The sequence below is a fragment of the Paroedura picta genome, chromosome 6, assembly GCF_049243985.1.
Source record: "Paroedura picta isolate Pp20150507F chromosome 6, Ppicta_v3.0, whole genome shotgun sequence".
Lineage (NCBI taxonomy): Eukaryota > Metazoa > Chordata > Lepidosauria > Squamata > Gekkonidae > Paroedura > Paroedura picta.
In genome coordinates this window covers 16,769,661-16,789,157 of record NC_135374.1, presented here as the reverse complement: position 1 = coordinate 16,789,157, position 19,497 = coordinate 16,769,661, and the positions used below count along the sequence as shown (strand labels likewise).

Here is a 19,497-nt window from a genome sequence, read left to right as displayed (position 1 = left end):
CCCTGGACTCTGAATTTGTTCTGCTGAGCTTCAGATTCAGGAAAAAGAATACATGGACCAGTAGGGATGGGAATAGTAGAATCTCTACATTGTGTATTGTTGCTTTGGGATGTGTCCCCTTGATTTATGCCCAGAATATCCCAACTCCTTATGTCCCTTGTTTGTAAAATTCTGTCCCCAGCATCATTTGCCTGAGCCACATTCTCTTTGTTCTTCATAGGCATCTTTGCAACCCATCCTTATGTTCTGTTGTCTCCCCCACCTGCATGCTGACACAGTTACCCAGTCACCTCTTGGCCAGGAAGCTCTCTGTCTGCCCTTCCCATTCTCCCAACCCAAGAAGGAAGGCATTTGTGGTTTGTCTTCCTGGCTGCAAAGGACTGGGATGACCATTTTGTGGTTGCCGTTCCTGGCAATTTCAAGGTTTCTAGGAATGCAAAGCCCGCAGTTTGAGGGTCAAAGAGTGAGCTGGCAGCAGTAGGTTTATTTTAAAACCCCAGAGGAAAAAACAGAGCTAACCTAAACAACAAAACCCAGATAGCGCAATCAAGTGAATGTGATGCGTTCGGATATTTGCTTGAACGATAAACAGCAGATAATTCTTGAGGAAGAGTTATATCCTCCCTGGGCCAGAAATGAAAGAAGAAGAAGAGTTGGTTCTTATATGCCACTTTTCCCTACCCGAAGGAGGCTCAAAGTGGCTTACAGCCACCTTCCCATTCCTCTCCCCATAACAGACACCCTGTGAGGTGGGTGAGGCTGAGAGAGCCCTGATATCACTGCTCAGTCAGAACAGTTTTATCAGTTCTGTGGCGAGCCCAAGGTCACCCAGCTGGCTGCATGTGGGGGAGCGCAGAATCGAACCTGGCATGCCAGATTAAAAGTCCACACTGCTAACCACTACACCAAACTGGCCAAAAGACCAAAACAGCCGATTGGTTAGTGGGTGCACCTTTGTTACAGAGCACCCGATACAGTTCATTAATTTTTATGGGATTTGCATTCACATGGAGCTGGATTTAGCAACTACGCTAATTGGAGCTAAGGTTGCCAACACTGTCTTGGTTATTTCCTGGAGATTTGGGGCTGGGGGCTGTTTTTTTCTGTTTTCTTTTTTGTATGCCAATAAAAATGTTCTGATTCTGAACAAAGAGTTTACAGTATTTGGCGATTTAGTTGCAAGTGTAACCAAGAAGCAGACTTTGAACTCTACTGTGAATTATCCCATCCAATTACTGCAACTTGAAACGTGCCCCTGAATAGGAAACGTGGGAGAACTAAGCAGCTTTTTCTATTAGGAATAGATACTCCTGATGCAGAGTTTAAAAACAGAGGGTGTTGGAATCATAGAATCATAGAGCTGGAAGGGGCCATACAGGCCATCTTGTCCCTGCTCAATGCAGGATCAGCCTAAAATATCCATGATGGGTATCTATCCAGCTGCCGCTTGAAGACCATCAGTGAGGGAGAGCTCACCACCTTCTTAAGCAGGCCATTCCTCTGCTGAACTACTCTGACTGTGAAATATTTTTTCCAGATATCTAGCCGGTACCGTTCAACTCATGTTAAATGTTCCAGTGTAAGAATTCTTCCAAGTCAGTGACTGATCTTGGGGGCTACTCAGTTAGGGCTGGAATTACAGCTCTGTTTCTTTCTTGCTTTTTTCCCTTCACAGCCATTTTCTTCTCCCATCCTGGATGCTAAAGAAAAACTTATCCTTCAGCACGACTCACACCATTTGATAATGCTGATAGCTCTGCTTAGGAATGAAGCAACAGTTGGGCTGGGAATCCTCCTTTGAACCAATAGTGGAGGATGAATATGAACAGATGCAAATGCATTTTTGCTTTAGGATGCTAGGGCTAATCCTGCGTTGAGCAGGGGGTTGGACTAGATGGCCTGTATGGCCCCTTCCAACTCTATGATTCTATGATTCTATGATTCTTTACCCTGAGAAATCTAGTTGAGGCATTTATCCCTAACTAATTGATCCAATGATTCCACAATGTGATATCTGAATGTAAAGGGCTAACATTTCCACTCCTGTTGTGCCAGGACCAGTAACCAAAGCAAATATAGTTTGAACTTTGCTTATATGCATGTCTGCAATTATCTGGTGTACCACTTGTACTATATGATATCCCATAGACTGTTTGTGTGTGGCGTCTGACCAGTACTTATTTTCATTTGGTAGCAACATGCACTGGATTGCCAATAATATCTCCCAAATAAAGATGTGTTAGTAATTCTGAAGTCAACATGGAAGGGTGAGCCAGCCATGCTGAAAGACGATCTTCAGTGGGGACCTGAGGTTGTTTTTTCTGCTGTCTGGCAAAAAATGCCAAGTCAGAAAATATTCCCTATTGGGAATTCCCTGTTTGCCATTCTTGAAAATCCCCACTCTTTCTACATTCACAAGACAGATGCCTGCCAATGAAAAGTAGGGCTTATGAATGTCTATTGAGTAGCAGCTGGCTTCCAGGACAGCTGTTGCTCTTTCATAGCAAAAAAGCAAGTTCCCACACATCCCTCTTGGGCAGAATAAGAAGCAAGGTATAGCTGCTAAATGTTGCTATAACATGTTGTAGAAGATCAGCTCCCAAGGCAATTTGTGATTTGTGAAATCAAAGCAGTCATAATTTTTGTACTATGTAAGATCTGTAGTGTGCGTGATTCAAAAGGATATGAAGAATATCCTGCAGGGGGCAGTGGAGGAGATGTGCATTTAGCATAGTTAGATTAGGAACTTCCTGTTTTTTTTTTCTCCAAATATTCTCCTCCTATGCCCTGATTGGTTCATTGGAGACTTCATACAGCTTTGAGTGCACCTCTTCTCTGTTTGCCTTCAGGACAAATCGAATTAATGTCTCAAGAACAGACATTCTTAACACCGTTCTTCCGAGGGCCTGGGTCAGGCCAGGCCTCAGATGACAGTGACATCATACATAATCGGGGACTTTCCCCAAAGCCCTGTAACCACCATCACAGGAATTTCAGCCCGTGCATAGCGGCTTAAACCACCTTTCCTCACAACAGGCACCTTGAGAGTTAGGCGGGACTGAGAAAGTTCTGAGAGAACTGTGACTGGCCCAAGATCACCCAGCAGGCCTTATGTGAAGGAGGAACAGGGAATCAAAATAGCATGGTGTGGTGGCTGAGATGAGAGTCTGCCACTCTTAACCACCATGCTGGTTCTCCATTCCTCATGCAGTCAAATTTTTATCTGGCATTTAAACTTTATGATATTAGGCCCTGCTGTGGTCACTCTTTATCCTAAATTCTGCCCTCCCCAGGATCCATTCCCCAATCTCCCTGACAGAGATGGTGCCTTTTGCATTGCCCTGAATTTTCTGAACTCTCTTCTTTCTGCTTCTTCCCTACTCCCTACTCCCACTTATGTTGAACTTTTATGATTTAAATCAGGGGTAGTCAACCTGTGGTCCTCCAGATGTTCGTGGATGACAATTGCCATGAGCCCCTGCCAGCAAACGCTGGCAGGGGCTCATGGGAATTGTCGTCCATGAACATCTGGAGGACCACAGGTTGACTACCCCTGATTTAAAGGATACAGCATTGCCACAGACTTTCAGAATTTGCTCTCTGTGCACTTTTCAAGGATTGCCTCTTCTTGGCTTGGGATTCTACTGAACTAAAACACAAAAGAAAACCTCATTATTTTCTTCCATTGTTGTTGTGGTGAGAATGCTTAAGCAGCAAGCCCTCCTTAATCCCTGTGTGGCCCAGCTAGTGGGAAACCACCACAAATTGTTTTTTTCTTAAGCAAGCTGTTTGGGTTGTGTAAAATAACCAGGGCATTGTCACCACTGGGTTTCAAACTGCCTCTGTGACGTTGGTTGAAGTCTCTTCTGCACATCTGTTGATGTAAGATGTCCTGCTTTTATGACAAAAAACAGTCCAATGTCTGCTTGCTTCAACAGATACTGCAAACTTTGCAGTTACATTTCAGACTTGACCAAGACACCACAATCTTCCTGGAATACTCAGGGAAAGCAAAGAACCCTGCTGGTTAGAAAACAAGATGGGTACATTGATGAAATAGAAGAACATCTCTGCTTAACGTGACCAAGATCTGGTCTCGCATCCTCCTTCTATGAATGGTCAGCCAGATACTTCCAGGAAGCCCGCAAGGAGGGTATGATGATCCAGAGATCGTTCAGCCAAAACCATCTCACCATCTTTGTGAGCGCACAAACAGACAGCCCAAGTTATGTCTGGCTCTGAGCGCACAAACAGACAGCCCAAGTTATGTCTGGAGCAAGTTGATCTGGGAACATAGAGTGCCGGAGACTGGCTAGGGCCTTAGAACAGACAGCCATTGGTACTGAACATTAGTAAGAGTCAGAAGACCCTTATGGGAATATAAACTTTAAGGGATACTTTTATATAAAAATTATGAAGAGCTGGTTTTGTGGTAACCTGCTTTTTACTGCTCAAAGTCTCAAAGCGGCCTGCTGGCTGGTGCTTCGTGGTGCTTTGTGGCGCTGCCAGGTCAAATGGGGCATTTTTTAAAATTTACAGGAAGGTTGGATTGCATTGTAATACAATCCCACCTTCCTGCAAATGCCCCTCACCGCCACACACGCACCCATCTCATGGCGGAACCTTTCCACCTTGGCTGCTTCCGTTAAGACGCAGAAATCCAGGGCTGACTTGGTCCGCCATGGTAAAATGTCCCCTGTTGAGACACAGGAAAGGGGCGGCAGCCCAGAGCAGCACCGCAGGTGCGGAATAGACCAAGGAGTCTCAAAACAGCTTACAATCACCTTCTCCTTCCTCTCCCCACAACAGACACCCTGTGAGTCTGAGAGAACCCTGATTACCGGTCAGAACAGTTCTATCAGTGCTGTGGTGAGCCAAAGGTCATCCAGATGGCTGAATGTGAAGGAGCAGGAAATCAAACCCAGCTTGCCAGATTAGAGGCCCCCAGCCACTACACCAAGTTGACCATGAACACCTGGCCCACGGTCAAGCAGCAAACTTCTCTGGCATTTACCTCACTGCTCATCCATTGACATTAATTAGGCTGTTTCATGTTTATTTGGGAGTACTGTTGCCAAAATCTGGAGAAGTATATGTACAAACAGAAGAGATGGATGAGAAGGTGCCCCACCTTTCAGCCAAATAACATTTGTAGTCTTAAGTGTCTCTCAACCCACACCTTTTCTGTTGTATCACCAAAATGATGTATAGTGTCTCATAAATAAACAGTGTGATTCATATTCTGGTATGAAAGCCAGGGACAATGGAGAAAATAAACAATAAACCTACACAAATGTCTCTATGGCATACTGAGCTCTCAGGAGTCTTGAGATGAGCTCAACCTGACTGTACAATCAGGTGGATGCGGTGGTGTTGGAAAAAGCTGTCAAGTCACAGTCGACCTATAGTGACCCAGTAGGTTTTCAAGACAAGAAAGGGCTTTCACTTTCAACTGGGACAAAAGTCCCCATCTCCACATGGATTTCTGGTACAGTTCTGCAGGGCTTGTAAGAGGAAGCTCTTATACCCAGCTTTTGTTTGGGGCCACTGATCCGATAACATCTAACCTTTAAAAAATGCTCCCATGTTCACGTCAATCTGGCAACAGACCTCATTGAAAGGACGGCACTAGAAATACTAGCTTTAATTGAGATGATGTTACTGCTAGTTAAAGATGGCTTTAAAATGGTTTAATGTATTATTTTAATTGTGTATTGTTTTTAATGATGCAGTAACCCACCCTAAGCCGGTATACTGGGAGAGCGGTATACAAATGGAATAAATTAAATAAGATAAAACAACAAATTTAAGGTGATAGGCAAAGGTCGTGAGATATATCCGAAAGCAATTGTTACACTTGTGTATTTGCCTTAGTTTTGAAAAAAAAAAAGATCCAGAAAGTAACAAAATATCAAATTAACAATGTGAATAAAAAGCTCAAAGACTGGTAGACCTTAAAGTCTGAAGTAGGATTGGTTGTGGAGGGGGGGAGTTCCCTAAGATAGTAGACGAGGATGCAAAGACTTAATTGCTTAAAGCTAGCACCTTAATTAGAGCCTCTTGTGGCGCAGAGTGGTAAGCGGCAGAAATGCTGTCTGAAGCTGTCTGCCCATGAGGCTGGGAGTTCGATCCCAGCAGTCGGCTCAAGGTTGACTAAGCCTTCCATCCTTCCGAGGTCGGTAAAATGAGTATCCAATTTGCTCTTGCTGGGGTAAAACGGTAATGACTGGGGAAGGCACTGGCAAACCACCCCGTATTGAGTCTGCCATGAAAATGCTAGAGGGCGTCACCCCAAGGGTCAGACATAACTTGGTGCTGGCACAGGGGATACCTTTACCTTTAGCACCTTCGTTTGTGTCCAGAAATATACCTATAGCCAATGAAATCATTGTAAAACCAGTATATTATGATCCTTCAGGCTTCTAGTAATCAAAAGGTGGGCCACAGCAGTTTCCCAATACTCATCAAGGAGAGATCCACACTGAGCTCCTTACAGTAGTCCAATTTAAAATCCCCAAATCTCTATAGCGAGCCAACATTTGCTACAGATATGTGTTTTAAAGCAGTGGTCCCCAACCTTTTTATCACCAGGGACCACTCAACGCTTGACAATTTTACTGAGGCCCACTGCCCTAACGCTCTCTGACTCTGGTTGCTATGGTAATGTTTGAACATCCCTTCAAAATAAGTTACAGACACGCCACAACAATGAACATAAGGAACATTTTATTTTCATGGAAATTTTAACTCATGACAATGACAAATCAATGGGAACCCTGAGCTTGTTTCTCTGCAACGAGATAGTCCCATGTGCGCCTGCCGGATTGTGGATGAAGTAAAGGGGGGGGGAGAAGACGTCCTTTGCGGCCCACCTCCAGTTAGTCGACGGACCACATGTGGTCCACGGCCCACAGGTTGGGGATCGCTATTTTAAAGAATATGGCTTAAAGTCCTTAAAAGGCAGTGTAGATTGGAGACAGTATGTGGATGTGTTGGAATTTAATTTGTGGAAATTTGAACCTAGGTCTCCCCAGTATTTGTCTAAGGACACTTTCATGCACAACAAATACACGTTCAATCCCCTGGAACTGGTTTTTACTGGGGGAAATGGCAAATTCCACTTTCAAATGGTTGCTGGAGTAGATTGAAATGACATTATTTAGCATGTGTGAAAGCATCCGAACACGAGAACTATCCCACCACACTAACTCTCCAACTACTGTATCCATTTCCACTAACTGCTACTAGAGGGCCAGAGAAGTGTTAGTAAGCTAAGCCAGGCTTTCTCAACGAGGGTTTCGTGAAACCCAAGGGTTTCTTGACAGCCCTGGAAGAGTTTCCCAAATGGGTGGGAGTTGATTTTTAATTTTTAAAAAGAATCGTTTAACATTTATCGAGTAATATGACCTTATATGGCAATGCTGATTTGCCCCACCCCCTTCCAAAATGGCCAGTAATGGGCTTAGAGGGCATGGGAAGGAGAAGGGCCCTGGGTAGGCATGTACACAGCTATGCTTCCCTACCATATTCTGCACAATCACACCACTTCTGGGGGTTCTCAAAGCCCGAAGAATGTTTCAGGGGTCTCTCGATGGTAAAAAAGTTGAGAAAGGCTAAGCTAAGCAATATTTACTAGTTCGCCATAGCATGGCCTGTGGCTGACCTGTGGCAACCTTTTTCACAGGAATACAACTGGCATTGTTTGGTGGTTTATATGGGCCTTAGGAACCTTCTTTTGAATTTGCTGTGGAAAACCCCATGGTGAATCACTGAAAAATGATTATGTGGCACACCTTTCTCTCCCTCGGGGAAACAGTCGAGGGATTTTCACAGGTCTCCTCAGGCATCCTTTTGTTTAACGAGGCGCAAATATTGTCAAACCTTCAGACCGGAAATTGATTCAAGAGTTTATATGACTCAGGTTGCTTGTTTAGCTCCTTTATCAATTCACAAGAGATTAGATGGAAGCATTTCTAGTTTACAGAGCAAGTGCAAAAATAATTGGTCATCCCTGAATTATGGGCCCCCGCAAAGTTTTGCTTTGACATTTCTGAGACACTTTCCTTACCCTCCTTTATTGGGCATGGAAACTGAGTCAGCATGCTTGAGAGGAGGAATGCGCTGATTGCTGCTACTCCAAATGGACTGGAGGGCCAGTAGGGTGGCAGTCCCAGTCAACTGAATCCAAAGGTCATTTTAGCATTTGCCAACTCTGGCTTGGGAAATTTCTGGAGATTTGCAGGTAATGCCTGAGGAATGTGGAGTTTTTGGGGAACGGAACTCAAAATGGACATTTTCTCCAGGAGAACTGTTCTCTGTGATCTGAAGATCAGTTGTAATTCTGGGACAGCTCCTACTACCCTTCTAGCAGTTGTTCCAATTTCTCTTTCCCTGGACAACTGGATATTTAGAAGCTTACATACCTTTTGCTGTCTGTTTTTGTCACCTCTATCTACTATTCAGGTGTCTTTATCTGACATTCTGATCCTGTCTTATCTGCTCTCTGCCATTCTCTGGATTAAAATCATAGGAGCCGGAAGGGGACATAAAGGCCATCTAGTCCAACATCCTGCTTAATGCAAGATCAACCTAAAGCATCCATGATAAGGATCTATCCAGCCCCTAATTGAAGACTGCCAGTGAGGGAGAGCTCACCACCTCCTTAGGCAGCCGATTCCACTGCTGAACTACTCTGACCATGATTTTTTTTTCTTGATATCTAGCTGGTACCGTTCTACATGTAATTTAAAGCCATTAGTGTGGGTCCTATCCTCTGCTGCCAGCAGGAACTACTTCCTGCCCTTCTCCAAGTGACAACCTTTCAGATACTTAAAGAGAGTAATCGTGTCCCCTCACAACCTCCTCTTCTCCAAGCTGAACATTCCCCAGTACCTCAGCCTTTCCTCATAGGGCTTGGAGTTCCTAAATGCTTCACTAACTTTATGGGGTTTTCTGCATGCCATAAATATAGTGAAATGCCGACGCTACATTTTTGGCGTTTTGAACGATGTCGACAGCATCCAGTGCCCAAGCAGCAAACTACTAGCTACATCGTCCATTTTAGAGCACTTGCTGGGGAATCACATAAGGTAGACTCCCCAACCTAAAAAGTGCAAGCTACAGGAAAGCAACCAGCAGGCTACACGCTAAAGAAATGAATGGAGGCAAAGAAGTGCTACCTCTGCCTCCAATGTCCTGCCCTCGCATCCGCCTCCCTCTCCCTTCTCCCAGGCAAACTGCCTGGAGCAACGAATAGGTGTTCAAGCATGTAGGCAAAGCAAAAAATAATTCTTTCCCAAGTTGTCACACAAAGCATGTCACTTTAAAGTCCTCCCCAATAAGGAATGATTCTCCCCCTCCATTAAAGGATGTGAATCACTAAGGGCCCGATCCGGCCACCTGGGCTTCGGCGCCCATTAAAGTCTATGGTGCCTTAGACTATAATGGGAATTTTGGCATTCCCGCATTTCCCATGGTATGGAGGGGTAGAAATTTGAGATAGAGCCTCCAAACTTTCAAAATAGCTCTTGGAGGCTCTTCCCTGACTCTCCTCCAAATTCCATGATGATTGGTCCAAGGGGTCCACTTCTAGGGGCTCCTGAAGAGGGTGTCCCCATCTCTCCATTATATCTTATGGAGTCCATTCTCCTCACAAAAAAAAAAATTTGCACAATTGTGCCTGCTTGCACCTTTGTTTTCATCACACCCCTAAATCCCACCAGTCTGTGCCCTTGATCACCTCCCCCCTTCCCCCAGTGTCTTGAATGCAATTTTAAAAAATACTCGGTTATAAAACATTATGACAGTGCTGTGCATGTCTGCTTTCTTTAAAAGTTAGGAACAGTGTTGTAATGTGATCCCTCCCTTTTTTAAAAGGCATATTTTTTGGAAGGGAGGGAGGGAGGGAGCTGGAGGAAGGAAGGGGGGATGCCAATGAAGAATGACTCAAAATGGCGGGCATGGGAGAAAACTCAATTCCTGCATTGGGCAATCCCAAATTAGACCCCTTAGTTTAGATACTGCTTGAAAAGATTAAATCCGGTTTTCTGGGGATTCCTTTGCTGTGGGGCTAGTGAGGAGACAATTCAGAACTGGGCCTGAAGAAGCAAATTTTAATGCAGAAACGGATGCAAATCTGAACTATACTGCTAGTGCAGAAACAGTCACAGAGACTCAAGGTAGATTGCATAGTGTTCAATCAATGCACTCTAATAAACAAAATGCAAATACTACAGTCTGAAACAGAGCTAAAAGTACTGGGCAGGGCATGTTCAATACTGCAGAAAAAGGTTATTATATAGCTATAAGAACAAAGAAGTGTGAAGGTTCTTCTCCAAGTCATCACGCAGCTGTACATGTGAAAGGATCCTTTTTAAAGAAACCTTTGTTGCAACAGTCTGCCAGATTCGTGGTTGTTCTCTGCAGCTCCCTCCCTCCCTCGTGCTGTCATGCTGACAATTACTTTGTAAATAATTTGTTTTACAATGCAATAAGGAATTTAGGTAGTGCAAAGAATCATTCTTTCTTAATGGACTTCTGACTGGTAGCATTTTTAGCAAGAGCCAAAACTAACATTGGTACAGGTCTTAATGCCTGACTCAGATGCTGTATATCTACCCTGTATATCTACTCTGAAGAAAACATTCCTCCATGTTATCTTGGATTCAGAAATGTTTCCATTGTTCATTCTCTCTCTCTCTCTCTGGTACATGATAATTGGTGACACATGGTCGTACAAATCACATAATAAATAGTCTGTATAGTTTACAGGTTTCTTACAGTGTTAACCACAACAGTGAATTCTGGTTTTTCGCTGTTTAGATTTATTGCAAAAGACTTTGGACCAAAAAAACCCCAGATCAAAACCAACCCACATCAATTATTTTGACATACTGTGGTCAGTTATTCAGAGGAAGTATTAAACAGAAGATAAACAATAAGGCTTTTTCTGTAGAAGGCATAATAGTCAACATTTAAAACTGTACAGCTCTAAAAAATAATAAAATACACTGAGACAGGTAGTGAGAACTCATGGATCAGCCAATCAATACTGAGAAAAGAAGAGAGACCACAAGCCTCAGCCAATCAACACTGAGGGCCATTTCGCACAGAGCTCAAAGTTGCTATTTGGTTGCCGTTTGTGAAAGCGCTACTTCAAGTAGCGAAATGTAACTAGCCGTGCCCGTAACGCACAGCTGCGGTTTTTGCGGAATTTGGCACTTTCACTTCTCGCCACTTTCGTAACCCACAGGCTTCCGGTTCTCCGTCTTATCGCTACAAAGGAGGTCCCTTTTTAGCGCTTCTGGCCTCCCGTGCCCGTCAATCAAACTGCAGGCACACCTTTGACCTCGACCCTAAAGCCGAACTTGTCGGGGTTCCCTTTTTTTTTAAAAAACCCAGGAAACCCCGTAGCAACGCGTTATCGTCCAATCATTGGCGCCCTTGGAACGTGTTTTCTATTGTTTTCTAGGAACCAGATGCATTGACATGTTTGATTGGTTAATCCCCGCCCACAGTACACGCCCACAGGTTACCTGCTTATATGCACCTGGGCAGACACGCGGTCGGCCTCACTCTTTTGTTTGCGTAGCCTACTGCCCGCAGCACAGGTCAACGTTGCAATGGAGAGGCTTATTTTTCAATTGCTGGCTTACATGCTCGCGGTGGTCCAGCGCATGAATACCGCCTTGTCGCGTCGGACGTATGCTATCGCGGAGTACCGAGAACGGGTGGCCGGAACGCTGACCAGCAGCAGAAGACGTTCTGTAAGGGTAACCATGGCGGCCAAGAAACGCTGGCAAGCTCTGGCAGAGGTCCGGTTCCCCCCCCGGTTCTGGGTGGACGAACGATCCTCTGACTGGTGGGAGAATTTTGTGTGGACTCGCTGGGATGATGACCACTGGATTGCCAACTTCAGGATGTCGAGGGGGACATTTTTTGAACTCGTGGAGGCTCTACGTGGACGCATGGAGAGGCAAGTCACTGGCATGCGGCGCCCCGTTCCAGTTGAAAAAAGGGTGGCTGCCGCATTGTGGTACTTGGCCACCCCTCAGTACTTCCGGACAGTAGCCCAGCAATTCGGACTCGGAGTCACTACGGTTGGCGATATCCTTAAGGAGTTCTGCCTCGCCATGGAGGCGGAATTGTTCAGCAAAGTCGTGTGCCTCGGAGACCGGCTTGGAGCGGTGAGTGTCATTCTATTCCCTTTTGCCCTTTAAATTTTTTTTCTTGTTTGACAGGTCAGCAACGAAGACGCGATACACCCCACGCTGACATGCAATGGCTTATATTCTTTTCTTTCCCTTATTCCAGAGTATGGACGGGTTTGCCAGGCTTGGATTCCCGCATTGTTTTGCGGCCGTCGATGGAAGCCACATCCCTATCCGTGCCCCCGGGGGAAGCATAAAAGAGTACGGGAACAGGAAGGACTTTTGCTCTGTTCTCCTGCAAGGAACAGTGGACTTCTCCGGCCGGTTTATCGATGCCGAGGTGGGGTGGAGTGGCAGGAGGCATGATGCCCTTGTTTTCAGGGAATCCAACCTCAGGAAAGCCATGGACGAAGGGGTCTTTGTTCCAGGAAACCCCACCGCCACCATTGAGGGCGTGCGTGTGCCGGCGTTGGTCCTCGGGGACGGAGCCTACCCATTACGACGCTGGCTCATGACTCCCTACAAGCGGCCAAGGACGGACGTGCAGAGCCACTACAACCTCAGTCACTCCCGGGCAAGGAATGTAGTGGAGCGTGCCTTTGGACGTTTGAAGTCACGGTTCCGTTGTTTAATGTCACGACTCCATGTACATATTGACAATGTGACTCCGCTGATAATCGCATGTGTGATTTTGCACAACATATGCGAGGACAAGGGACATAACATCCCCTTCCCTGAGGACGAACCTGAACCTGTAGTCCTTCAGGATACACAGGACATCCCTGAAGCAAGGAGAAAAAGGATATATGCTGAGGGGTGCAAGGTTCGGGACGCCATAGCCACCCACATCTACAGAAACAGGAGGCGTGTTTAATTGTTTTTCCTACTCTGTTGTTGAATAAAGTTTTGTGTTCTTTGTTTAACCTTGTCTTGTGCGGTTTGTGTACTTTGCCAGCAAAAAAACGGGGATTCTCTGGTCCAAAAGCACTTTGACAGCCCTAAATGCTAACTCCCCACTGAAATTGACAAACACAATACGGAAGCGCTGAATGGGGAAAGTTCGGGGAGGCGGGTAGCCAGGAAGTATTGGCGACCCCTGTCAAACCGGAGGATCAATCCACTTATGTTCCAAGGAATAATTTTATTGGTGGGCAGCTTTGATACATTTAAAAAACGGGGTGGTCGATCGGAGCAACGCACGTTCGTTCCCTAACCGTCATTCCGAAGATGCCGAAGCCACGGAAGGGCTCCTTCTGGCAGCGCGCCGAGGCTGAGGCACTTCTGGAGCTGGTGCTACAATCAAAAAGTGTTGGCCGCCTAATGGCCAGCACCCACTGCCACACCAAGGGTGCCTACCTGGTGTTGGCTTCAAAGCTGAGGGAGAGGGGCTATGTCCGGACCTGGGAGCAGGTCCGGACAAAATTCAAGCGCCTTAAGCTGGACTTCCTAAACAGTCTGGAACAGTGGGGGGGGATCCCGCAGCCAAGTGGGAGGACGGTCTTCCACGACCAGATGGTGAAAATATGGGAGAAGGCTGGGAAGCCCCCCCTGGACATGAGGAGGCATATGGGTGAGTGCTGCCCTCGTTGTGTTTTGCCCTTAAACATGCATGGAATGACTAGCTGCCTCTTTCCCCTACTGTCCCCAATGAAATTCGAGAAAGTATTTAGATGCTGTCAACCCCCTCAGACTTAGCCAGCCAGTACTGTAGAACCACTTTGGTTATGCGCTTAGACTCTAACTGTGGTGTGTCCACCAGCTGTGTTTCATCTCTGTTTTGTGTGCTTTTAATTATGATTTGTCTTTTTCTTTGCCCAGCCACACAATCACCATCCAAGCTGGCAACAGCACCTGAGCGTGAGGAGGGGGAGGAAGAGGGACCTTCCACCTCGGGACAGGCTGCAGGTGAGAGTTTTATGTCTGTGAGGGAGACCCATGTGTGTGTACCCACACGGAGCCATATGGGAGCCTGATGTGATGCTTCCTTTTGGAGTGTGATCAAATTCTTTGTTTGATTTCTATAGCTGAAACTGTGGAGGCAAGGCTGCGTGCCATGGAGGCCAGAGTTACTTCCCTGGAGGCTCAAGTGGCGGAGCTGAAAGGGGAGATTGAGCAGCACAGGCAACAGAGGGAGGCGGAAGAGCGTAGGTTATGTTCCCCACTGCCCAACTCTTCTCACACTGTGGCTAAGGCCACTTAAAAGTGTATGCATGTAAACTAAAGAAATTTGAAAATATGTGTGGTACTAATGTGTACTTTTTCTCCCTCCCCACAGTTAAGAAGAAGGAGGACGAAGAGCTCTTCCGGCGCAAAGTTAGGGGGACCGTGGGACGGCTGTGCAGGAGAGTTAGGGCGATGGAAGGGGCTGGGGAGGGGAGCGGTGGGACCTGAGTTTTGTTTCCTGTTTGTGTTTTGGGGTAGGGGTTGGGGGGGGGGGCTCCAAGTTTCATTCCCCAATGTTTTTCCCCTGTTAAATGTATACTTTTGTTAAAAAAAATTGGTTTTCCAGGGGGGTGGGGGGTGGTGGTGCTGGTGGGGCTCCAAGTTTCATTCCCTAATGTTTTTCCCCTGTTAAAATGTTTTTTAAAATAAAATGTTATTGCAAATTTTATAACAAGACTCCAGTGTGACTTCTTAAACTCGCACATATTTAACCCCACACCACACTCCTAAAACTCCTTGAACTAACACCCCTCCAACCTCCAACCCACACAGCAGTACCACAATATACACAATCACTAGAGAGGCCGCTTTCAGCCTTGCAGATTCTACAGTAGGGTACACAGAGACAGAGTCAAAAATATAAACTTTATTCAACAAACAACAAAACACAGATAACATGAAATAGAAAAAGTGGGCAAAACTAGGAGGGGGAGTACTTGTCTGCTGGTTTTATTTTTCTCTTTCCGAGAATAGTCCTCCTTCTTGTTTGGGTGGAGGCATTCTGAGAGGGAGTCGGTGGGGTGGGTGCTGGAAGTGGTGGTGTTGGTGTGGGTGGTGGTGGGGGGGGCGATTTGTGGAGGGTAGGCCCTTTCCATGACCGCTACAGCCCTCTCCATGAGTCTCCTTATCAGACGCACCTCCTCCACGCCTTCGCGTAGGATTTGGTTTGTCTCTCTAAGGACTGCCCTCAATTTTCTCCCCTCCTGGGCAATGAGTGTGAGCATGGCTTGGTCAGCGGCCGCGGCACGCCGTGACTCCTCATAGCAGTGCTCAAGGAGCCTCTCTCCCACGCTTGTCAAGACGGAGACGCGCCTCAGCCTGCCGCGTTCCCTCGTAAGCCTCTCCTCTGCTGGGAGCGCACCTCTAGGTGGTGGGCTGCCTGGAGCCAGGGGTGGTTCCTCCTCCTCATCTGAAAGAACCTCTGTTGGCAAAAAATGAGAAACAAAACTGTTAGTAACATCCAAAAAGTCAAAACACACCATGGTGGACATGGTGTTCTTTTTTGTCCCCGTGTTTTCCTGCCAAGAATTTAAACAATCCCCGGCGAGCACATGGCTATTGTTTGTTTGCCCATGGTGTGCTTTTACTTTTGCCTACTTTCACAGCAGGACTCTCAACAATTAAAAGGGAGCACATGGTTAGTGCCTAGCGACATTGTCCTGCAGCTATGGCTCGAAAGGAACAGGTCATGCACGCTCACCATCTTGAATCTGTATCCGCCTGCGCCGGGCAGGAGGTCCAAGCACCCTAGGCTGTTCCTCCTCCTGTGTTCCGGGTATGAAATCTGCAAAAAAAGGAAAAAAAACAGATCTAGGACCAAAGGGTGGCAAAGCCAGCTTCAAAGCCTACACCAGCAACGCAGAGGGACTCTCTTCTTTCTCTTAGCAGTGCTGCTGCCCTGCACAAACAGAAAAGCACAAAGCAGTTAAAACAGCCCCCCCCCTATTTTTACTAATACCTACCAATGTTAGTTGATGCCCCCGAATCACTATCCACGTCAGGTGCTGCTGGAGACTCTAGGGGCCCCGTCCCTGGCAACTGTGTCTCTGTGGACAAGAGCAGAAAATAGTGAAAAACGAGCAAGCATACACCATGAACCACAAAGCAAGCTCCCAAAGTTGTGAGCCAAAGTACTGCAGAAGGCCTATGGGCGAGGCATGCTGCAAATATTTTGGGGCTGTTGGTTAAACATGACCGTTTCAAATACTAACCACATCAAGCACTCCACAGCCAACCATCTTAATAAATCTTTTAAAAATTAAAATTAAATTATAAAATTAAAACCGTTTCAAATAGTAACCACAGCAAGCACTCCACAGCCTACCTTCTTTTAAAATCTTTTAAAAATTAAATTATAAAATTATAAAATTAAAACCGTTTCAAATAGTAACCACAGCAAGCACTCCACAGCCTACCTTCTTTTAAAATCTTTTAAAAATTAAATTATAAAATTATAAAATTAAAACCGTTTCAAATAGTAACCACAGCAAGCTCTCCACAGCCTACCGTATTATGCGTTGCAACGAACACACGAGAAAACGATGCCCAAACGTCAGAACACACATTTGCTTAAAAGGAAATATAAAATAAAAAGAAAATCACTTACCGGAGGCAAGGGGCGTTTGCTCAGGAGCCTCCTCTGGCTCCCCAGGAACGATGGCGATCAGGTCCAGCGTTACCGATTCCGCGGCTCGTTGCTGGACGGGGGGTGGAGGGCGAAAGCTGGAGGAGGTTCCCTCGCCGGGATCCTCCTCAGCGGGTGGTTCCTCGACCGGGGCAGCCGGCTTCCGAACCACCTTAAGGCTCCGGCCGACGCGCTTCGGCCTGCCGGATCCTTCCCCGTCCCCGTACAGCTGGCGCTGCTCCTCGAAGTAGGGGCAGGTCACCTTTTCGTTGCCGGAACCCTTGTTATGGTTCACGGCTCTCATGTACTCTGCCCTCATTGTCTTGGTCTTCGACCGGCATTCAAGGCCGGTCCTGTTGTGGCCCAGGGCGCGCATCTTAATAGCCACTTGTTCAAAAACCTCCCTATTCCTGTGGGAGGACTGGAACGCGTCCTGGATTTTCTCCTCCGAGAAAATCCCGATCAGGTCCCTGATCTCCGCGTCCCTCCAAGTTGGGCCACGGCCGGTTGCAGGGACGGACGAGGCTTGAGAAGACGATTCCATGTTGCTTTTGCTAGTAGCTGAGCAAAATGGTGGTGGGAGGTGCAGGGTGCAACGGATCATATACCTTCCCGCACACAAAGACAAAGGGACTAGCCGGCTCCTGATTGGTGGAGGGCAGCAGGGGACACGCACATTGGCCACATCAGGTCACATGTCACGTTCAAAACTCCTCGCGCGGGAACAGGATCTGCTCCTAATGGCCAGATTGGCGCCCTTGTTGTTTGACTTAACGCATGCGCGTATTCGTTTACACGCGAGAAGAGCAGTTTGAACATGCAGCGGGAGCCATTTTAGGAAAATGTCCGCCATTACACAAACGCATGCCGGTGTTCAACCGAGAGCAAGTGCGGCAGTACTCGGCAGTTCCCCAATAATATTCACCAGCCACAGCATAAATCAACCAAACATGACATGTAACTGGCGTACGTTCGTTGGCACGCTCAGAGGAATGTTTTTTAAAATGAACGGGGGACGGCGACTCCGCTTGCCGGAGGTCTAGCCGCCAATGGAAGGGGTTGTCCGCACCCAAGCACAAGCACGCACTGGGAACCACACAAAGACCCACTACACATAAGCCGCCCCTCATGAAATCACCACGAATCACGTCTATTGAACCCCTCTAAGCTAAGCAGGAGACTGCGAGCGGCGAATGTTCGTTGGCACGCTCAGAGGAAAATTTTTTAAAATGCTCCCTGTACGTTGACTCCGCTAGGACTGGCCGATGGTAGACGGGGTTTTAAGCTTTGGGCAAATTTTGGGAACGTGACGGTGTGTGCCACTGTGCTTGTGAAAAACTCTTGTGGTGTCCGGGCAGAATTTCCGAAAGTGATCGTGCTTGAAAGCCAGTCGCTGTCCCGTTGCCTCGTAGATCCCCGCTCGCTCGGAGAAAAAAAAAATGGCGAACAGTTCGCCGGAAGTTTGGAGGACAGGCTCGGGAGGAGGGACTTTGAAGAACCCGCAACAATGGTAACGCACAGGTCTTTAGCGCTACTGTTGCAGATTGGTTGCAGGAGTGTATCGCTATCCGGAGGGTGAATCCAGTTTTCTGGATTCCCCTAGAAGCGCTACAACGAAGCGCTTTTTGCGGGTCGGTTTCAGGATTGTTGCAGATTGTTTACGACGTCGTGCGTTATGGCAAATTAGTAGCGTTTTCAATCAGCAACCATTGTGCTATTTTTAAGCCGTGGGAAATGCCCCTGAGACAGGAAGTGAGATCACATGGATCAGCCAATCAACACTGAGGCAGGAAGTGAGACCACAAGCATAGCCAATCAACAGTGAAACAGGAAGTGAGATCACAAGCCTAAGCCAATCAACACTGAGACAGAAAGTGAGGCTACAAGCCTCAGCCAATCAACACTGAAAAAGAATCTCAAGCCTCAGGCAATACTCTGAACCTGATCATGACTTCTATCGGCAACCACATTCTGAGATTAAATATTTGAGGTTTATGAAATATTCGTTTTCACGTTTTTACCTTATTGCTTTTCTGTAATGGTCCCCTTCCCTGTGTGTCTCCAGAGCTATTTGGATGCCTATTACACTCAAGGACCGGTTTGGAAAAAGAGCACCGACTCTCTGCCATATCTTCAAATGCAGTCGTTTTTTGGCCTGGACGCTACTGGGCAGCTCGACACAGAGACCCTTGAATTGATGATACAACCACGGTGTGGTGTCCCAGATGTGGCAGGTTATAGCTTCTTCCCCAGGAAAATGAAATGGCCGACATGGAACCTGACGTACAGGTAAGATGGAGTGTTGGTGTAGTGGTTAAGAGTAGAGGCTTTTAATCGGGCAAGCTGGGTTTGAGTCTCTGCTCCTTTACACGCAGTTAGCTGGGTGACCTTGGGCTTGTTCTGACTGGGTAATAATATCAGGGTTCTCTCAGCTTCACCTCCCTCACAGGGTGTCGGTTGCGGGAAGAGGAAGGGAAGGTAATTGTAAGCCACTTTGAGATTCCTTTGAGCAGTGAAAAGCAGGCTATAAAAACCAACTCTTCTTTTTCTTCCTTTTTTGTATTTGTACATGGAGATGGCAAACACCTTTTGTCTACACTCTATGCAAAATTTATTGTTTGTTGGTTTGTTCATTATATTTATATACCGCCTTTCCCAATCTGCCACCATGCGCTCCCCACTGATTCACAGCATACTTTATGAAGGATGATCCCTCTGGAATGTAGAAAGGCGATTGCCACCACATTGAATACAAATCTTTGGGTCAGTGGCCAATCCAAG

The 19,497-nt window shown here is 46.6% G+C and overlaps 1 protein-coding gene across 1 annotated transcript; it reads right to left on the bottom strand.

Moving 5' to 3' along the window:
* Positions 1-14,962: 14,962 nt before the first annotated feature.
* LOC143840510 (uncharacterized) lies at positions 14,963-18,512 on the bottom strand. The gene is made up of 4 exons (XM_077344130.1): positions 16,699-18,512; positions 16,055-16,138; positions 15,793-15,876; positions 14,963-15,513 (listed from the first exon to the last, which is right to left on the bottom strand). The coding sequence occupies exons 1-4, from the start codon at positions 17,318-17,320 to the stop codon at positions 14,963-14,965; spliced, it is 1,341 nt and encodes a 446-aa protein (XP_077200245.1). The 5' UTR covers positions 17,321-18,512.
* Between the last annotated feature and the right edge of the window lie 985 nt (positions 18,513-19,497).

What these genes read in the sequence shown, in the direction of transcription:
- LOC143840510 (XM_077344130.1), bottom strand. Translation starts at nt 17,320, where the DNA reads ATGATCCGTTGCACCCTGCACCTCCCACCACCATTTTGCTCAGCTACT. An exon ending in GGGGGCATCAACTAACATTG is followed by an intron (nt 15,877 to 16,054) that starts GTAGGTATTAGT and finishes CTTTTTTTGCAG; the next exon opens with ATTTCATACCCGGAACACAG. An exon ending in GCGGATACAGATTCAAGATG is followed by an intron (nt 15,514 to 15,792) that starts GTGAGCGTGCAT and finishes TTTTGCCAACAG; the next exon opens with AGGTTCTTTCAGATGAGGAG.